A 16,713-nucleotide genomic window follows, 5' to 3' on the forward strand; every position below is an offset into this window, starting at 1 on the left:
TGGATCTTTTGACTAAACTAAAGAACTAGGCAGTAGGCACCACTCCAAACGCCAAGTTGACCGCTCAGAAATCAGAATCTCCAAACACACATACCATATTCCAGAAAGACTTCAATATCTTTTACTTAGTTTATGTAATTTAATGATTTTCTTCTGTATTTTTTTTTCTAAAATTTGTTTGTTTTATTTTTTAAAAATATTTTAGATAATATTATTTTACTATTCAAGACACTTTTTATTGTTTAAAATGTTATCTAAAATACTTTATGTACAATTACTAACATAACTTTTTTCAAGGAAAAAATGAAAAAAAAACTAAATTATAAAAAATAAAAATATATTTAAGTCTTCTAAAAATTATATATTATAATAATATAATACTTTTTAATAATGATGATAAATATTGGTAATTTTATTATGTTTTTAATTTTTTATTGCTGCTTAAGTCAAGTAATAGTTTCCTTTTTCAAATCAACTTTCAAATTTTGATAAATTTAATTGATTATTTTAAAATAAATTAAATAAACGCATACTAGTTTTATAGGATTTTATAGAAATCATTAAAATAATATATAGTCATGAATGATTAAATTGATTTGTTAAATACTTCCTCCCTCCCATTATAATGATTATGTAACAGAAAAAAAAATATTTTAAAATAATTGTTATTTTAGTTTTTTAATTTAATATTAATTATTATGTAAAACAACTTAAATAATTATTATTTTCGATTTCGAACGGAGGAAATAATGTTAAAGTCTTAACCAATTGTAAAAATCTTATATCAATGCTAATAAATTTGTCTTCATGTAATAATGGAGCAATTAATTTATAATCCCAATCAATCTTACATCATTCAATATAATTATTTAATTATTTTTTGGGAATAATTTTCTATATAATATTTTTATTATATAAATATATGATTAACACTTCATTTAGAAGTAATGAAAGAATAAAAGGAAATTTTTTTTTATAAACCAACAAATTATCAAATTTTTAACAAACCGATTAAATAATTAATGAATAAATTATACTTTTTATATTTTTATACTTCACTTTTTGCATCTTTCTATCAGAGTATCATATCACACATCTTAATTATCTCATACTTTTTTTTAATCTTTTTCTTATGTTATAAGAAGGAAGTTAAATAAATTTGAAGTATGAGTACAATTTCTTACACAGTAGGTAGTACAGCAGAAGAGTTGAATGGCAAGTAACGACGTGACTTAACCTAAGTACGAAACACTTCCAACCACGTTTTATGAAAAGTCAAAAACTAAAATGAGGCCACGTGTCGCATGGTCAATCGAGGACTTGTTGGAAAGCTGAAGGAACAGGTGACGCTTACGTTGGATCATTTGACCTGCACCTAAGAATGAGTGGATTGGTCATTGGTCATTGGTCATTGGTCATTGGTCTGTCCTGCGGAATAATGACTGATCGATTCTGCTTCCTTTCAGCGAGTGAATCACGTTATCACTTGCCCACTTACCACACGCTTTCACTAATATATCATTAATAATGTATTACTCATAATATCATTCATATGCAAAACACTCTTTTAAATGCTTTGCCTAGGACCATTCATTAAATTTATTACTTTTACATTTCTGTCCTTTCCCCCTTTCCTTTTCATGAAGAAATATTTTTCTATCAAACACCTGTATTTTTTAGTGATTAGCATATTTGAAATTCTATTATAAAATTGTGTGTGAAAGAAAAGTTATTTTGACAACAGACTAAACTTCTTATTTTTGTGTTTAGTTTATTTTTATTTGTTGGATTTACATTAAAACATGTATTTCAACATTTTCAATTATTAAAAAAATATGCACATAATTGACCTGAATAAAACTGATTCAAATATCCTAAATAGGATCTCAAATTTAAACTTTGTAAATTGAAACAATATAGTTAAAAAAAGAAACCTTATAAAAAATGTTGAATCAAATTTTTTGACATAAATTAATTATATAAAATTTATAGATATTTTACATCTATATTATCAATAATAGGTGATTTACTTATAATTTTTTTATTAAAGGATGGCCAATGGCATTGTGTTCAATAAAATTGATAAATATTTTTTATGGAAAAAATCCAAATATTCATATGATACATTTCGGTATCCAAATATTTTACATTTATAACACTTATTAATACTATGTAGTGATTTGAATAAAATTGAATCCAAAATCATTAAAAGAATTAATTTAAAAAGTCAGTCAAGTTGTCCCACAAATATTGGTTATTCACAACACTAATTAACACGATAAAATAAAAAACCAACATCCAAATATCATGTGCATTCCATAAAAAAAAAGTGCTAATTCTTTCATTCGGTACAGTTTGAAGTTTCCTTTTTATTTTTAATATCCTGATATCACATACATTCGATTATACATAAATTAGGTGTGGGCCAGCCTGCTTTGCAGGCATAGTAACCCGTAATTAAAAAAAAAAAAAACCTCAAGAAACTGAGCAAGTTAAAGAAGAGAGCAAGCAAGTAAAAAAAAGAAAAAGTAAATCAGCAAGCAGTCAGCTGATTAACACGTGGCAGAAAATTTTAGAGGCTGAAGAAATTTAATAATACTATTGATTAAGTCAAGTTAACTACAATTACTTTGAACAGTAAATTATTTTCTTTAAATTTTAAAATAATTTTTTAATCTTTATAAAATAATTTTAATTTTAATTTCAATTCTTAGAAAAAATTAGTTATGTTTGAATCTTTAATTTAAAAAAAAGAATAATTTCAATTCATGTTAAATGCTGAATTTTCGAACGACTTAATATTTCCACTTCTATTAATGACAGTACTCTTAACTTAATATTGCTATAAAAAAAAACAAGTTAATTTTGCCAGTTCTGTTCCAATATGTTTTTAAACTGGTCTGATTTCTAATCTTACGTGTTTGTATGCAGTTATTTACTTAATCTGCACTGAGAATTTCACTCATGGATTGGGCTACAAACGTGATTTAGAACACGTGTCAACTGTCAATCAAACACATTATCATTAGATTGTTGAGCAGAGGAAATAAAATGGAAGACAATAGAATATAAAGATATTATATTTCAATTTTTTATTTGCTAAAATAAAGATTAAATATAATGGAAACCAATTAATGAAAAATATTTTTTCCAACTAATTTGTTTTCTCATTTTTTTCCCTACTTTCATTGCATCATCTTTCACATTTTCTCTCATATGTTTCTGCTTTCCACTTATCCACCTCCAAGTTTAGAGTGAATGATGTTCATTACCTATTATTCTTAACACATGCACCTAAAATGCACAACTAAAATAATTAATTCCTTTTAAATAGTCAGATAAAAATTAAAAGAGATATTCTTCTATGTCGAAGGTGGTGTCAGAACCTTTCTTAATTTACTGGTCTGAGCCCTTTTTCTAAACTTTCGACCTCAATTAAGAATTGCTATAGATCACCTTATATCACAAATAAAATAAAAAAATAATTTGAAATACTATTATTTTGAATATTCTCGAGTATAAAAAATAGTAAATATTTCTTCACGTTGAAAATATTATTGTAAAAGAAAAACGTCATTATTGATATTTGAATCTTAATCTTCATCCAAGCTTCACAATCACTTCAACAACCAAAGGAAGAGTGCATTTCCCTACATGAGATTTTGCCAAGAGGCAAACGCTGGAATGTGCAAGTGTCTCTGCTTAATTTGTTGTTTGGGGGGGGAAAAAAGGCACGCGACGCTTTAAGCTTTAAGCTTTTAATGAAGTCACTGCCCTAGTGCCCTTTCAGCAAAGGCACAATAGATTTCATTCCGTTTACTTCTTTTGTGGGGTTGCAGTTTGCATGGTTAACAAAATGACCGACCACGGAACTTTCAATTTCTTAAGATCACACATTTTTCTTTCCTCAAGATGAAGGAAGGCAAAAGTAATCTATTTAGAGTACATTTACGAAATAACAATTAAATAAACAAAGAAACCAAATTGGTCACTCCTTCTAATTAATGTGAATCACGAGAAGGAGGAAACCTCGAGATAGGTAGTTATTAATATGGCTACCTGTTTGTTTTTGAAGTTAAATGCAGTTGATTTTAATTTTGAATAGGATGTGTAAAATGACAATCATTTATCTCATTCGAAACGTGTGCAGATAACTAAACATTAATTAAATGTTGCCTTTTGAAGAACTTAGAAGTACGTTTGCCCTTTTGCTCTCTAAATATGTTTTTCAATTAAACAAATTAGTGGAAATCGATCAACTCGTATTTGTTCTCGCTGTCATAGGTATAAACAGAATCAATAATATATTGGAAGTGATGGTCTTTGCAATAGTGTTTTTGAATTTCTTTTTTCTTTTTACTAAAATCAATACATGCATCTACTAAATTGCAGAAGTGTTGTATCTTCTACGAGATAATTTTATTTGAGTCTCGTAAAATTACTATAAATGACAAATTCTTCCTCCATACATTAAATGTATATAAATAAATCAGCCTTTGCGTAAAATGATAAAACCAGTTTCTGCAATATTCAGGGTGTGAAAATAAGTCAAATTCAATTACCTTCCTTGAATAGCTTGATGATATATATATATAAATTAGGTTCTGAAAATTTAGTTCCAATTTTAATTTAACTTAGTCCAGTTCATCTTAAAAATTGTCTAGTACATGACAGCTACCAACCACAATCTGTTTTTTTATTAATTACTTGAATCTTTATTGACTTGAATTAAAATTTTAATATTCGGCCAAGTTTGCATGTTAACAAATGATAATAAAATACTTAAAGTAGAAAGATATTATTATTTGTGATGAATTTCATTGAGTTATAAATATATTAAATACTACTGACAATTTGGTTATTTTAAAAGATACTTAAATATTTAGGTATGAATTGTTAGTCGACAATTTGGTAATGTTAGAATAATTTAATTTAAATATACCGAAAATATAATTTCTCATGTATAAAATTATTCACTTTGTTAGTGACTATTTTAAAAATTATATTTAAGGTGATTTCTGATTATTTGATAGTATAATTTTTTACACCATTGTTCATGAAATTAAATGTATGCTATTTTTTATTCCAGAAATTAAGTGCATGCTAGAATATGAGAAAAATGAAACTTTTATAAAATTTTACATGTGATAATCATTATATTAAGCATTAATGTGATTGTACGTAGCATATTTCAATAAATTAAAAGAGAAAAAACACTAATTATTTTTACTTGGTCGGCCCATTAGGCCCGCAATTCAGATAGGATTGGATTGGACAAACATGACTTAGTAATTACTTAATGCACTGTTTTTTTACTTGGTGCACCCCATAAGCTAAAATAATGAACCCAAATAGATTATTATGCCCCTTGGTAGTGTTTTTTCCCCACTCCATTCTCTTCCCAAAGCTGTCACACCTTGTCCCTTCCTGCACCCTTTCCCTGCAGCTGCTTGATTTAAGTTGTGTCGCACTGCACTTGGGTTCACACACTTGTTCGGGTAAAGCCACTGCACCTTCATAAACATGCATACAAATGTATTATGGATTACTTATCCGTAATGCATTAATACATGTTGAGTTTGAAGGATTCATTAGGGTTAAGCATGTGTCTTAAAGTAAAAGTGAACCTAGTTTTTTCTTTCACATTAATCACAAGTTGTTACACATAGTAATTTGTTTTTACAGTAATTATGTTAAAACTCATATAAATGATAATTGAAAGTGTAGTTTTTTTTATATGTCAATAGTAAATAAAATTTAAACTAAAAATATAATAAGAATAATAAATAACACATCGGTATCGCTTTTATTCCTCTCCTCCTGCACATTCTCTTTATTTGCACCACGTACGTTAGTTGCTTGCATTTCAACCAGTTTTGGCTAGCTAATTTTCTGGAGAGCTCATGATCTCATCCCATGAATTACACTAGTCCTGGATTCGTTGGTCTTCATCTGTTAATGGTTTCATTCGTGCATGCGATTTTATGTTTCAAAGTTAAACTTTAACATATGGTTGTGTAATCGAATTCCATAGCCAATGTGATCCGTGCGAACAAATTAAATTAGATTTCTTCATAACAAAGAATTATCCTACAAATAGATTTTCATTTTCGATTAAACTTATTAGCTATTATAGTTTAAAGAAAAATCGCCTACCATCAATCCCCAATATTCATGCACTAACAAAAAGAAAAAGAAATCCACCTTGTATACGTTTTAATCCAATGCTACATGCAAACAATTAATTGAACCAGAAAACAAAACACAACAATATCCAACACTCACGTAAAAAACCTCAAACAACACAATAGAACCACTCGCCCTTTCACATCACACAACGGCTTCACCCATCAAAGCCACCCCAAAAACAAAGGCAACCACACCAAACTTGAAACTCACGGAACCAGCAGAAGAAGCTTCAGCAGGCAAGTCCTTGTTATCACCATTGTCACTATCGCCACCGGCGGCACCGTCATCGGCGCCGGACTTCGTCTTATCGGTCTTCGGCGACGCCCCTTTAGCCTTTCCCGGCGCCGGTGCCGGAGCCTCGCTGGGAAGCACAAGGTCAAGGGGGAGAAGCACTTTGTCCACCTGGTATATGGCGAGCTTGTTGTCGGTGTAAACGGTTCCGGTGACGGAGGCGTTGACGGCGCCGGTGGCCATGCTCACCTGGCTGCCACCAAACGTGGTGACGTTGAGCTGGAGCCTCTTGGGGTCGTCGCCGGCCTGAGTCTGAACGGGGTTGGTGAGTGTGTCGAAGTTTGAGATGGAAATGAAGGAAGAGAGTGTGTGGAATTGTAAAAGTTCCACTTTTTGTCTGTCACTAAGAGAGTTGAGGAAACCAGCTTTTAGTTTTGAGAAGGCACTGTCTTCTGGGGCGAAGAGGGTTAAACCTCCTGAGCCTGAGGTCAGAAGCTGTGAGTTGAGTTGGTTGATGAGTTGGGTGGTTTTGAGGAGCCTAATGAGGACAGAGAATCTCTTTGCTTTTCTTAGGATTTGGACTATGTCAATGGAGGGTGCTTTTGGGATGGTGGGTGTGGGAGCGCCACTTGGTGTCACGGGAACTAAGGGTACTGTGTTGAATCCTGGAGCTGGAGCAGTGGCTGGTGGAGATGGTGGTGTGAATGCTGGTGGTTGTGGTAGTGGCGGGGATGGGGGTGATGAAACTGGGGCTTGGATTGGTGTGAGTTGGGCTGAAGTGGTGTGGAAAAAGGTTATAAGTGCTATAACTAGTAAAATTGAGGCTGAGAAGAGAGATTGTTGTTGTGTCTTCATTTTAGGGTTCAGGAGTGAGAGAGCTTTAAGTGAGGGTGTAGGGTACTTTGAGGCTGCTGCTACTCGCTAGGGTTGGGTTGTGTTGTGACTTGTGAGTGTTGCTGTGAGGAAAGAGGGGTAAGAGGTTGCCTTTTATTTTGAGGCTGGGAGAGTGATTTGTGGATAGGTGTAGGGTTTAGTTAGAAAGGAAAAAGGTAAGTTGCATCTTTGATGTAGCTAGTAGGAAATCAACTTTACCTATCATGGACATAGGAAAGGTGGTGCATCTTGTTTGATTAGTTGGGTGAGACAGAAGAGATTTGGCAACGATAAGGAAGTGGGAGCCCAAGGTACACTGAAATGTGCATATGTATGGAAGTTAATGGAACTATTTGTGTTCACGTCGTAGTTATTGGTGTGTGATCTGTTTAGAGGTTGAGTTATTGCATCCATCAGGAAGGAAAGGAAATCAAATGATTAGCTCCTTATGTGGCATTATCTGTCAGGTTTTGGTAATAAGGACTCAGGAGCTAAGAATCGCACTTGAAACCTACACCATACTTCCATGTACCTAAAACTCCATTATTTGTTATATCCCAAGTTCCTAGGAGATGGATTAATGGTTCCATCACGCGATATTTAAGTTTATTTGGCTCTTTATATTTTGTTCTAAATAATATTTCTTTCCTGTTTCAAAGTACTTGTTTTTGTATCCCATCTCTACGATTTTTAACTTCATTCAATAAATTAATATGAAGATATTCCTGTTTTATTAGGCCAAAGAATGCAACTAAACATTAGTATTATAGTGGTCTCCTTCTAGCATGATGTCTTGATTTTCCCTCTGGTAGGCTTTCTTTTCGGTGCTATATATATATATATACGGCCATTTTAAACGAAAAAGAAAAGAAAAAAGAAAATTGGAGGTAATAGCAGTCCCTATCAATATAACACCTGACAGAAGAGCTACCACAGAGTTAAAAAACAGGCACCCAAAAAGTAATCAAATTACTGTAAAAGGAGAGGAAATAACATAAGAAAAGGGAAGTTTCATTTTGATTGATATTGTATTTCGTATTATATATAATTATTTTATCTGTTTATATGTATGTGCATTTAAAAAATATTTCTTAAAAATCAAAAGGGACAACAAAAATTATCCCACTTTAATCATACAACATATTGTAAAAAAAAAAAAATTAAGGCGGATTCTTCTGCTCCAAGTTGAAAATGTTTTACTTCTTTGGTCTTGTTTATTTATAACTAGAAAATTAATTCTTACATTTTTTAATAAAACATACGTTTCATCCTAAAAAAAGAAATTAAGAAAGAAGAAAAACATACTTTTTAATGCTAACACACATTTTAAATTAATTTAAACATGTATCCAAATTATGCATTGAATCGTTTAAAATCAATTCTAGCTAACTCTTAAACTAAATTAGCACTGAATCTGTATATTCAATCATTTATTTTCTTCAACATTTTTTATCGACATCATTAAGAGTTTATGTCGTTTTGTTATATGCTACCCATTCAATCAAATCAGGAGGTGACTATTTTCTGTGTGGGTAAAGGCATCCTTTTTACATGGAAGAATAAGGGCTTCAATGATTTAAAATTGAGTAAAATTGATTTTGAACCGTTGACAATAATTGATTAGGTATGTTACAAAATTAATCTTAATTATAAATTTTACATTAGAGAATGTATATAGTGTGAAAAATTGTTTTTGATCTTGCAACAGATAAGTTCTAAACAATAAATCATTTTCCAAGTATTAAAAAGAAGCAAACTAGTTATATTCTAAATAAGAAAGGTTTGAATTTGTAAAAGTTATTCTGATAATTTTTTTTCGAAAATGCTTTACGACTAAAATAGCAATTTAAACACATTGTAACTCCTATAAAACATTTTAAACATAGGCTGATAGTCTTTTATCACGTCTTCTGCTTCATAAGTCAAAACAGAGCCCTCATATGTCATTTGAACACGACAATGCCAATATATTGTTATCCAACAGAATGTGATCACTCATCATGCTGAAGCCATTTTATTATATGCTTGAGACATTTTATTCCGCCCAACCAACACTTTGAAAGCGATTCCTGAATAGCAGAGTGCACGAACAAACATCTAGCAGTATATTGGATTTGATGTTTGCAGTTTGCAATATCAAAGCATAATATAAGAAAATCAAGTATTCAATTCATTTTTCTCTTTCTCAAAACATAGCAGAAACTATTTTTATTTGAAGAAATTAAGGAAAATTAAGCAATACAACAATCTTTCTGGCTACGACAATACAGACAAAACAAAGAAAAAGAGCATAAAGATAACTTCACAGTTGTTCTGAAAAATTAAGGAAGAGCCAGCAAATGACTCTTCCTCATATGGAGAATGTTACTGCTGCCACTAAAGCAACACCAAGGGACACCAACATTGTTCCGTGAATGCTAATTAAATTGATGGCATTGGCAGCAGAAGTGGCCTTATTTGACTCTCCCTGATCATCATCTTGCGCAGATGAGTTATCCTTATCAGCTTTAGGTGCCTTTGCCAACGTGGGAGCAGGAGCTGGAGGCTTAGGCTTTGAGAAATACAAAGGAATAAGCACCGTGTCCACATGATGTATGGCAAGTGTCTTATCACTGTACATAATGCCTGTGAGAGTGGCATTCACAACCCCAGTTGAAATATTCACACTGTTCCCATAAGCTGTCACATTTATTTGATACCCATTGGGGCTAATCACTGGCCAGTGTCATTACTGGATTGCTAAGAGAGTCAAAATTAGAGCTTGAGACAGAAACTGGAAGAACATGGAACTGTATCAATGCTTTTTGTTGGCGATCGCCGAGAGAGTTGAAGTAACCTGCTTGGAGATGTGAGAAGGCACCATCATCAGGTGCAAGGATGGTTAAACCTCCTCCAGATTTTGTAGTTACAAGTTGTGCATTGACTTGGTTGATAATTTGGGTGGTTTTGAGCAAGCGGATTAGTGTGCTGAATGATTTGGTCTTCCTTAGAATTTTGAAGTTGTATTGATTAGAAGAAGAATCAGAGAAAGGTGATTGGGGTAATGAGGGAACCAATGATTTTGCTGGAGCTGGAGTTGGTGTGGCAGGGGCTGGTTTGGCTGGGGGTTTAGGGGCTGGAACCAATGATTTTGATGTTGTATTGATGTTGTATTAGTTATTTTTAAAATTAAAAAACTTAAATAGTCTCTTTAAGATTGATCAAAATTAAGGGATTCAGAGCTACCTAGCTAATAATTTTTCTATCATATGAAATACATGAGGGATAAATTAAATTAAAAAAGCTAAATAATAGATGAATGACACGTATTGGTGGGTGTACATGAATATGATTAATAATGTTCTACTTGAAATATATGAAGTTTAAATTTCAATGCAATCACTTATCCGGTATTAGATTGGTGTATTCGATGAATATTTTTTTTCTCTTCTGATAGCGAATTCTTTTGCCATTTGCTTCGGGGTGAGGGTTACGAGAATTTAGGATAAACACCAGTGTATTTGCTTGCTTCTGAAATGCCTCTTTTCTTTATTGTCTTGAGCTGGGAGGGAAAAGGATTATGGATTTGGATTTCCTTCCATCATGTTAATTCTTTGTATATAGGGTCTAGATGCTTGAAAGATAATGTTTTACCATTCACCATTTTAGGAGGCATATATTATATCAAAATCTGTATTTTTTTTCATATTGCATTCACCAGCAGTTAAATTAAGGAAAAATGTGTATGTGAAAAGTATAAAAGGAAATCCACTTGTAGCACAATTTACCGAAATGTTTGCAGAATTTTTAATGAAATGTTCCTTCTAACAGACAGTATGTTTGCATTATTTGTAGGCTTGGTTTAATAATAATAATAAAGAGAAATCGCTCGTGCGTTGCACAGGTTAAAGTCTAGTAGATTCACAAAGAAAAAGAATCACACGACATACTCTGATGTAAAACTGTTAAAAAAAAGAAATGTTCCTGCAAACTATCCATCTTATAAAACAGCCAGAAATTTTGAGCAGGATCTTAACTATGTTTAAGTCTATTCCAATTATTTTAAGCATTATTTTGTTTGCCAATGGGTCATAGACTTCATAGGTCTTGCAGTTTGGCCATAAGAATCCTGTCAGCTTCACTAAGACATAGCTGGAAAAAGGATAGCGCGGACTTCACAACTTGGTACCATAGAGTATAGTCAAGATAAATATGCAAAACAAATGTAATACCCCCAAATCCACAAATGAGGTAAATGCTCCAATTGGATAAGAAGTCAAAGACCACTATGGCACCAGAAATAGCAGCAGTATACATGACTAAAATAGAGACAAAAAGTGACACACTCCCAATTACCATTTTTTTTTGCCGCACGCGTGCAGACTCATCTTTTGGTTGCAAACTTTGAGGAAGAATAACGGAAGCGTAGCAGAACATAGATGAAGCACAAAGCCATGTTCCAAATGCAATTGATAGAAAAAAGAACGTATACCATGTCTTCTTTGGAAAAAAAGGACTACTTGTACTATCAAGATCCTTAATAGGAACGGTTATAGCTCCGGTGATCCCTAGGGTGACAATTAGAATTGCCACCACTAATAAAGTATTTGCCAAATTTTTCACTATAGATGCCGCTTCTGTGTGCAAATCTTTGTGTGACCGGTAATATACTTCTTTAGGAGTCAAACCATCATTATTTTTCATTCTTTTCATAGCAGGTGGAACTATTTTCTCCACTTCCTGATTCGATTAAAGTGCAAACAAAAATATAATTAGTAAGATGGCGAGCATAAATGTAGTGATTAGTGAAGTAATTGTAAAAAAATATTATTATAATATTTTTTTATACTAGAGAAAAATTTAAGGATAGAGAAAGACATTTTTTTTTATGGAAAAAGTAGTTGTTCTCACATTTTTTTTACCATAAAAAAAGACAAGGGACGTGTAAAACAGAAAAAATGGCAAAGAGAAAACACTATTTGTATATATAAAAAAAATACTAATCAAGTAGATATGTATACCTGAAACCATTTCTCCTCACTACACATTAGAACAGGGAGTGATGGTAATCCTAATCTTTCTTTAGAATCGAACTCTGCAGCTAAGTGAAGAACATTGTTACCGTCGGAATCAATCAACTGTATCATAACATTCTTGAAAGCACCCTTGCTTAATATTAGTCGGTATACATATTCTTGTCGATATAGAATAGCAATATGAAGTAAGCTTCTTTGCTTTGTGGAATCCACTTCAAATAGCAAATCTGGATGGTTGTTAAAAAGAAACTCTAAAATCGTAACGTTTCCTGATTGTGCTGCATCGAACATTGCTTTTGACAATTCTACAGAGTTGATAGTCTTTTTCTCTTTTTGCATTCCCTTAAACAACGAACTTACAATGTCTTGATGACCAATAGTTTCCTTGCACAAGGCTACCATTGAGTTTAAATCATTAGTCATATACGCATACATACATGGTATTTAGTTAAATAAAGTAATTAGTACACACATGTTGGATATAGTGTCCCGTAGCCTGTTTTCATTAATGAGTTAATATAAATATGGCTTAGATAACCTTTTGCTGAATGTAAAATATGAGATTTTTTTTATTTTAGTCCACTAAAGATTTTTGTGTACAGGTAAAAATCTTTGTTTTGAGTTTAGTCTTTTAAAGATTTTTTTTGTTTTGCTTAACCATCAAGTAATTACATTAAACCGTAACGTGACAATAATGTTGATTGTCTATTAACTTGTTACATGGTTAAAGAGTCTGGATATTCATGTTTAAATTGATAAACTATGTTTTTAAATCTTCAACAGTTAAATAATTGATCACGTTGAATTAACTGATAAGGAATTTAAAATTTACTTACCAAAAATATTATAAATAACTTTTTAATTAGATTCTTTAATGACATGACGAGTCAATAAACCGGCAACATTGTTATATCGTCAATTATATTATTGTTGTTACTCACAATAGAGACCAAAACAAAAAAATTAAATATTTAAAATACTAAAGTTTTAAAAAAATTTAAATGACAGATAAAAAATATCATATTTTGTAGAGACCAAAAAATCATTTAAGTCTATAAACATATATATAAGGAGACGTATTAGATTAGGATTTTGAAAGACTTATTTGGTATAAAAGTCTTATAGATTTCAAAAGATTATGCAGTAATATAGACTTATCATTTTTTTAGGACTTTTATGATTAAGATTTTATAGTTTGGATTTTAATGAATTTAATTCAATTTCCTTAGATAATGTCTACAATTAAAGTATGGTAGATAAAAAAAATAGTTGGGAGAAAATATCATAAAAACTAGTCATTGAGAGAGCTTATGAATATTTTACATCAATGCATGGTGATAACAAAATATCATAAATTTTATTTTTAAAGTAATTAATTATAAGATAATGTAATAATAATTTCTTTTATCCTGTTGATGTTTTTAATTAAATTTTTAAAATAGAAAAATCATAAAAAAGCACATATATATATAGAAAATTCCTGATTTATTATGCATGTGTATATAATATTAACCATTCATGAAAAATGATTAAGTAATTTCGGTCATTTATCAAAAAGTTAATGGTAGTTGATATTATAAAACGTATGCAATTTATTATGCGTGCGTATTTAATATTAGCCATTGATTTTTATTTTATTATTAAGGTTTAATTACCCATTTGATCCCTATAATTTTCAAACTTATCCAATTTAATCCTTATAGTTAATAGATGACTTATAGGCCATGTAGTTTACCTTTTAATTCCCAATAGGTCCTTACCGTTAAAATTGTTTAACACCATTAGAAAATTGTTGCCAAAGTTCACTCAGAACTCCTCTCACTTGCACGAAGAACGCTCAGGTGTGTTTTCGCATGACACCTCGCACTGCATCTCGCACGACACCTCGCATCGCACATGTGCAAAATTTGTTCCAAATTTCTTTTAGTTCATGACATAAACAACCTTAACCTCCTTCCACACTCGCAATAAATCAACCTTGATAAGCTCTGAGTTTTGCAATAAACCAACTTTAACCTTAATATGTCTTCATCCTCTGTTAAAGAAGAACACGCCTGATTTTCAGTTGGTTGTAACAATGGACGACATGGGCCAATGCTTAGTTGAAGCAAATTGCAATCAGTTTTGAGTGACTGAGAGTGAGATGAATTGAAAATGCCGATTGTCAAGGGAGTTTTGCGATATTGTGCGAGAAGAGCAACAAAACCTAAGGTCTTGACAACAATCTTCTGACGGTGTTAAACAATTTTAATGATAGAGATTTATTGGAAATTAAAAGATAAACTATATTAACTATTGAAACTAAATTAGATAAGTTTGAAAACTATAAGGACCAAATGGATAACTAAACCTATTATTAAAAACTCCGATAACTTACTACATTATATAAATGAGTTGCTTGCTTTGAAGTTAGATTCAGAAAACTAGGAGTAACATTTGTAAACTAGAAAAAGCAAGTTTGTAAGGATTATGAGAACTCACAAAATTGAGCAAGCATTTGCAAAGGTGTCAATTCCCTTTCGTTTTTTATGGTAAGCAATTTTGGATCACGATTCAACAATTTTGATGTAACGGCTGCCATGGCCAGAATCAAATGAAGATGAGCATGCATAAAAATCATTAGGCAAGAGAAAATTATTGTTGAATACGCAAAAGGAATGTACATGCGGTTATTACAGTAATTAGTTAGGAAATTCTGTGAATGTGCAGTGGGATAGCTTGTGCGGAGAAAAGTGAAACAAGAGAAACCAAATTTAGTAATAAAAAACTGTGCAACTAATTATGGGGCCATAAAAATTTTAGTAGTCGATTTTTTTATAAAAAAATACATATAAATATAAATTGACTCGTTACTAATTTTATTTATATTGTTTATTTATTGTTATGCGAAAGAAATGTGGATGAGCTTACTGTAAATGCTGTTGGTGATGGTAGAGAAAAATAGCTTCACAACGTCTTGGAAGGGTAGAATATTGTGTAAGTCCTCTTCAGTCTTTTGAAATAAAAATTCTGTCATTTTAATGTGGCCAGCAGAAGATGCTAATTGAATTGGCAGCATATCTTTTTGGCCTCTAATCCATAGCAACCTCGGATTCTTACCAAACAGAATTTCAGCAATTTTCTTATTTCCAGAAATCGCAGCCAAACAAAAGGCTGTATTCCTATCTGCCATGCAAATTTCCAAATCTTGCACGTCCATACACTCAACCAACTTTTGTACAAAACTAGTTTGTTCCATTATAACTGCAATATGTAGGGCTGTAATTCCACGTGCAGACAATGAAATTCGCCACCAATAAGGATGGATTTTGAAATAGGATGAAGCCTTATTCCAATTTCCTGAAGCTGATACTATATATATTTGTCTTTTATGCATTCCTGCATCTCATATGCACTTCATACAATCAAATTTCTTTTAGAATTAAGTTTGACTTACCTCAATTAATAGATTCGAATAATGAATAGTTTAATTTTAAAAACATGATACAAAAAGTAGAATGATCTTGGGGTAGTAGGAAAAAAATAGTTTTTCAAAGCGAGATTAAGCTAGCCAACCTAAACTTGAAGGAGAAGACATGCAAATTATATATTTAGTCTCTTTTACTCATCCTATTTGGTTTGTCGATCGTTAGGGTTTCAAGAGAATTATTTAGTGTTTCTCCTCTTATCATGAGGAAGCTCTTGGCTATATAAGACTAAGGATATATAACGGGATATGATATATATTACCAAAATACCATTTTTTTCTCCACTATGACAACAATAAGAATAAAACCTATAACTTTAATGCAAATTATCCAAATTTTCTCTTAATAAATAATATGTTGACTGTATTGTGTAGCAGTTGCAATGCAGTTTTTAGGCATAAAAGGAATTGTAATTTATAAAGTGGAAAGAATAATTGTAAAGTAAATAGAAGAACCCGGTGATCAAGTCGACAGAGCGGTGACTAGCAGTATCAGTATGCTGGTTCAACTCGGTTGTCATTTTTCTGGGTGATGTGGGTATTGCTGGGTGATGTCAATAAGATGAAAAATATCTGAACAATTTTTTAACTCAAAAGTCAAAACTAACTTGAAAACCTAAAATATTCTTATATAATTCGATCCTTTAGTATTTTTTCTTCTTGAAAATATCTTTATTTGGATATATCAATTTAGTTGTGTCCAAATGGTTTCACTATAAATTATTAAATAATTTTCAAATATAAGAACAGAAAATAAACCATTTACCAATTCAATAATATATACCTAGTAATTGTAGATGCTCTGCTTCATCCACGACAATACCCAGATCACTACAATCTGCAGATGCATTTACTAAAGGATATATATGTCTACATCAGAATTGAAACATGAGTAGAGCAGGACGAACAGAAAAACAGAAATATATAATAACAAAAAAA

General features: G+C 31.4%; 2 protein-coding genes and 1 pseudogene across 2 annotated transcripts; all 3 read right to left on the bottom strand.

Moving 5' to 3' along the window:
• Positions 1–6,180: 6,180 nt before the first annotated feature.
• LOC114374771 (fasciclin-like arabinogalactan protein 11) lies at positions 6,181–7,393 on the bottom strand. Its single transcript, XM_028332442.1, has one exon. The coding sequence runs from the start codon at positions 7,273–7,275 to the stop codon at positions 6,331–6,333; it is 945 nt and encodes a 314-aa protein (XP_028188243.1). The 5' UTR covers positions 7,276–7,393; the 3' UTR covers positions 6,181–6,330.
• Positions 7,394–9,549: 2,156 nt separating this feature from the next.
• Positions 9,550–10,445, bottom strand: LOC114373298 (annotated as a pseudogene).
• A 784-nt stretch (positions 10,446–11,229) lies between these two features.
• LOC114375855 lies at positions 11,230–16,368 on the bottom strand. The gene is made up of 4 exons (XM_028333722.1): positions 15,219–16,368; positions 14,790–14,882; positions 12,294–12,703; positions 11,230–12,012 (listed from the first exon to the last, which is right to left on the bottom strand). Exons 1-4 carry the CDS (start codon positions 15,682–15,684, stop codon positions 11,371–11,373), a joined length of 1,611 nt encoding a protein of 536 aa, XP_028189523.1. The 5' UTR covers positions 15,685–16,368; the 3' UTR covers positions 11,230–11,370.
• Between the last annotated feature and the right edge of the window lie 345 nt (positions 16,369–16,713).

This window comes from Glycine soja, chromosome 11 (assembly GCF_004193775.1).
Source record: "Glycine soja cultivar W05 chromosome 11, ASM419377v2, whole genome shotgun sequence".
NCBI classification, from domain to species: Eukaryota; Viridiplantae; Streptophyta; class Magnoliopsida; order Fabales; family Fabaceae; genus Glycine; species Glycine soja.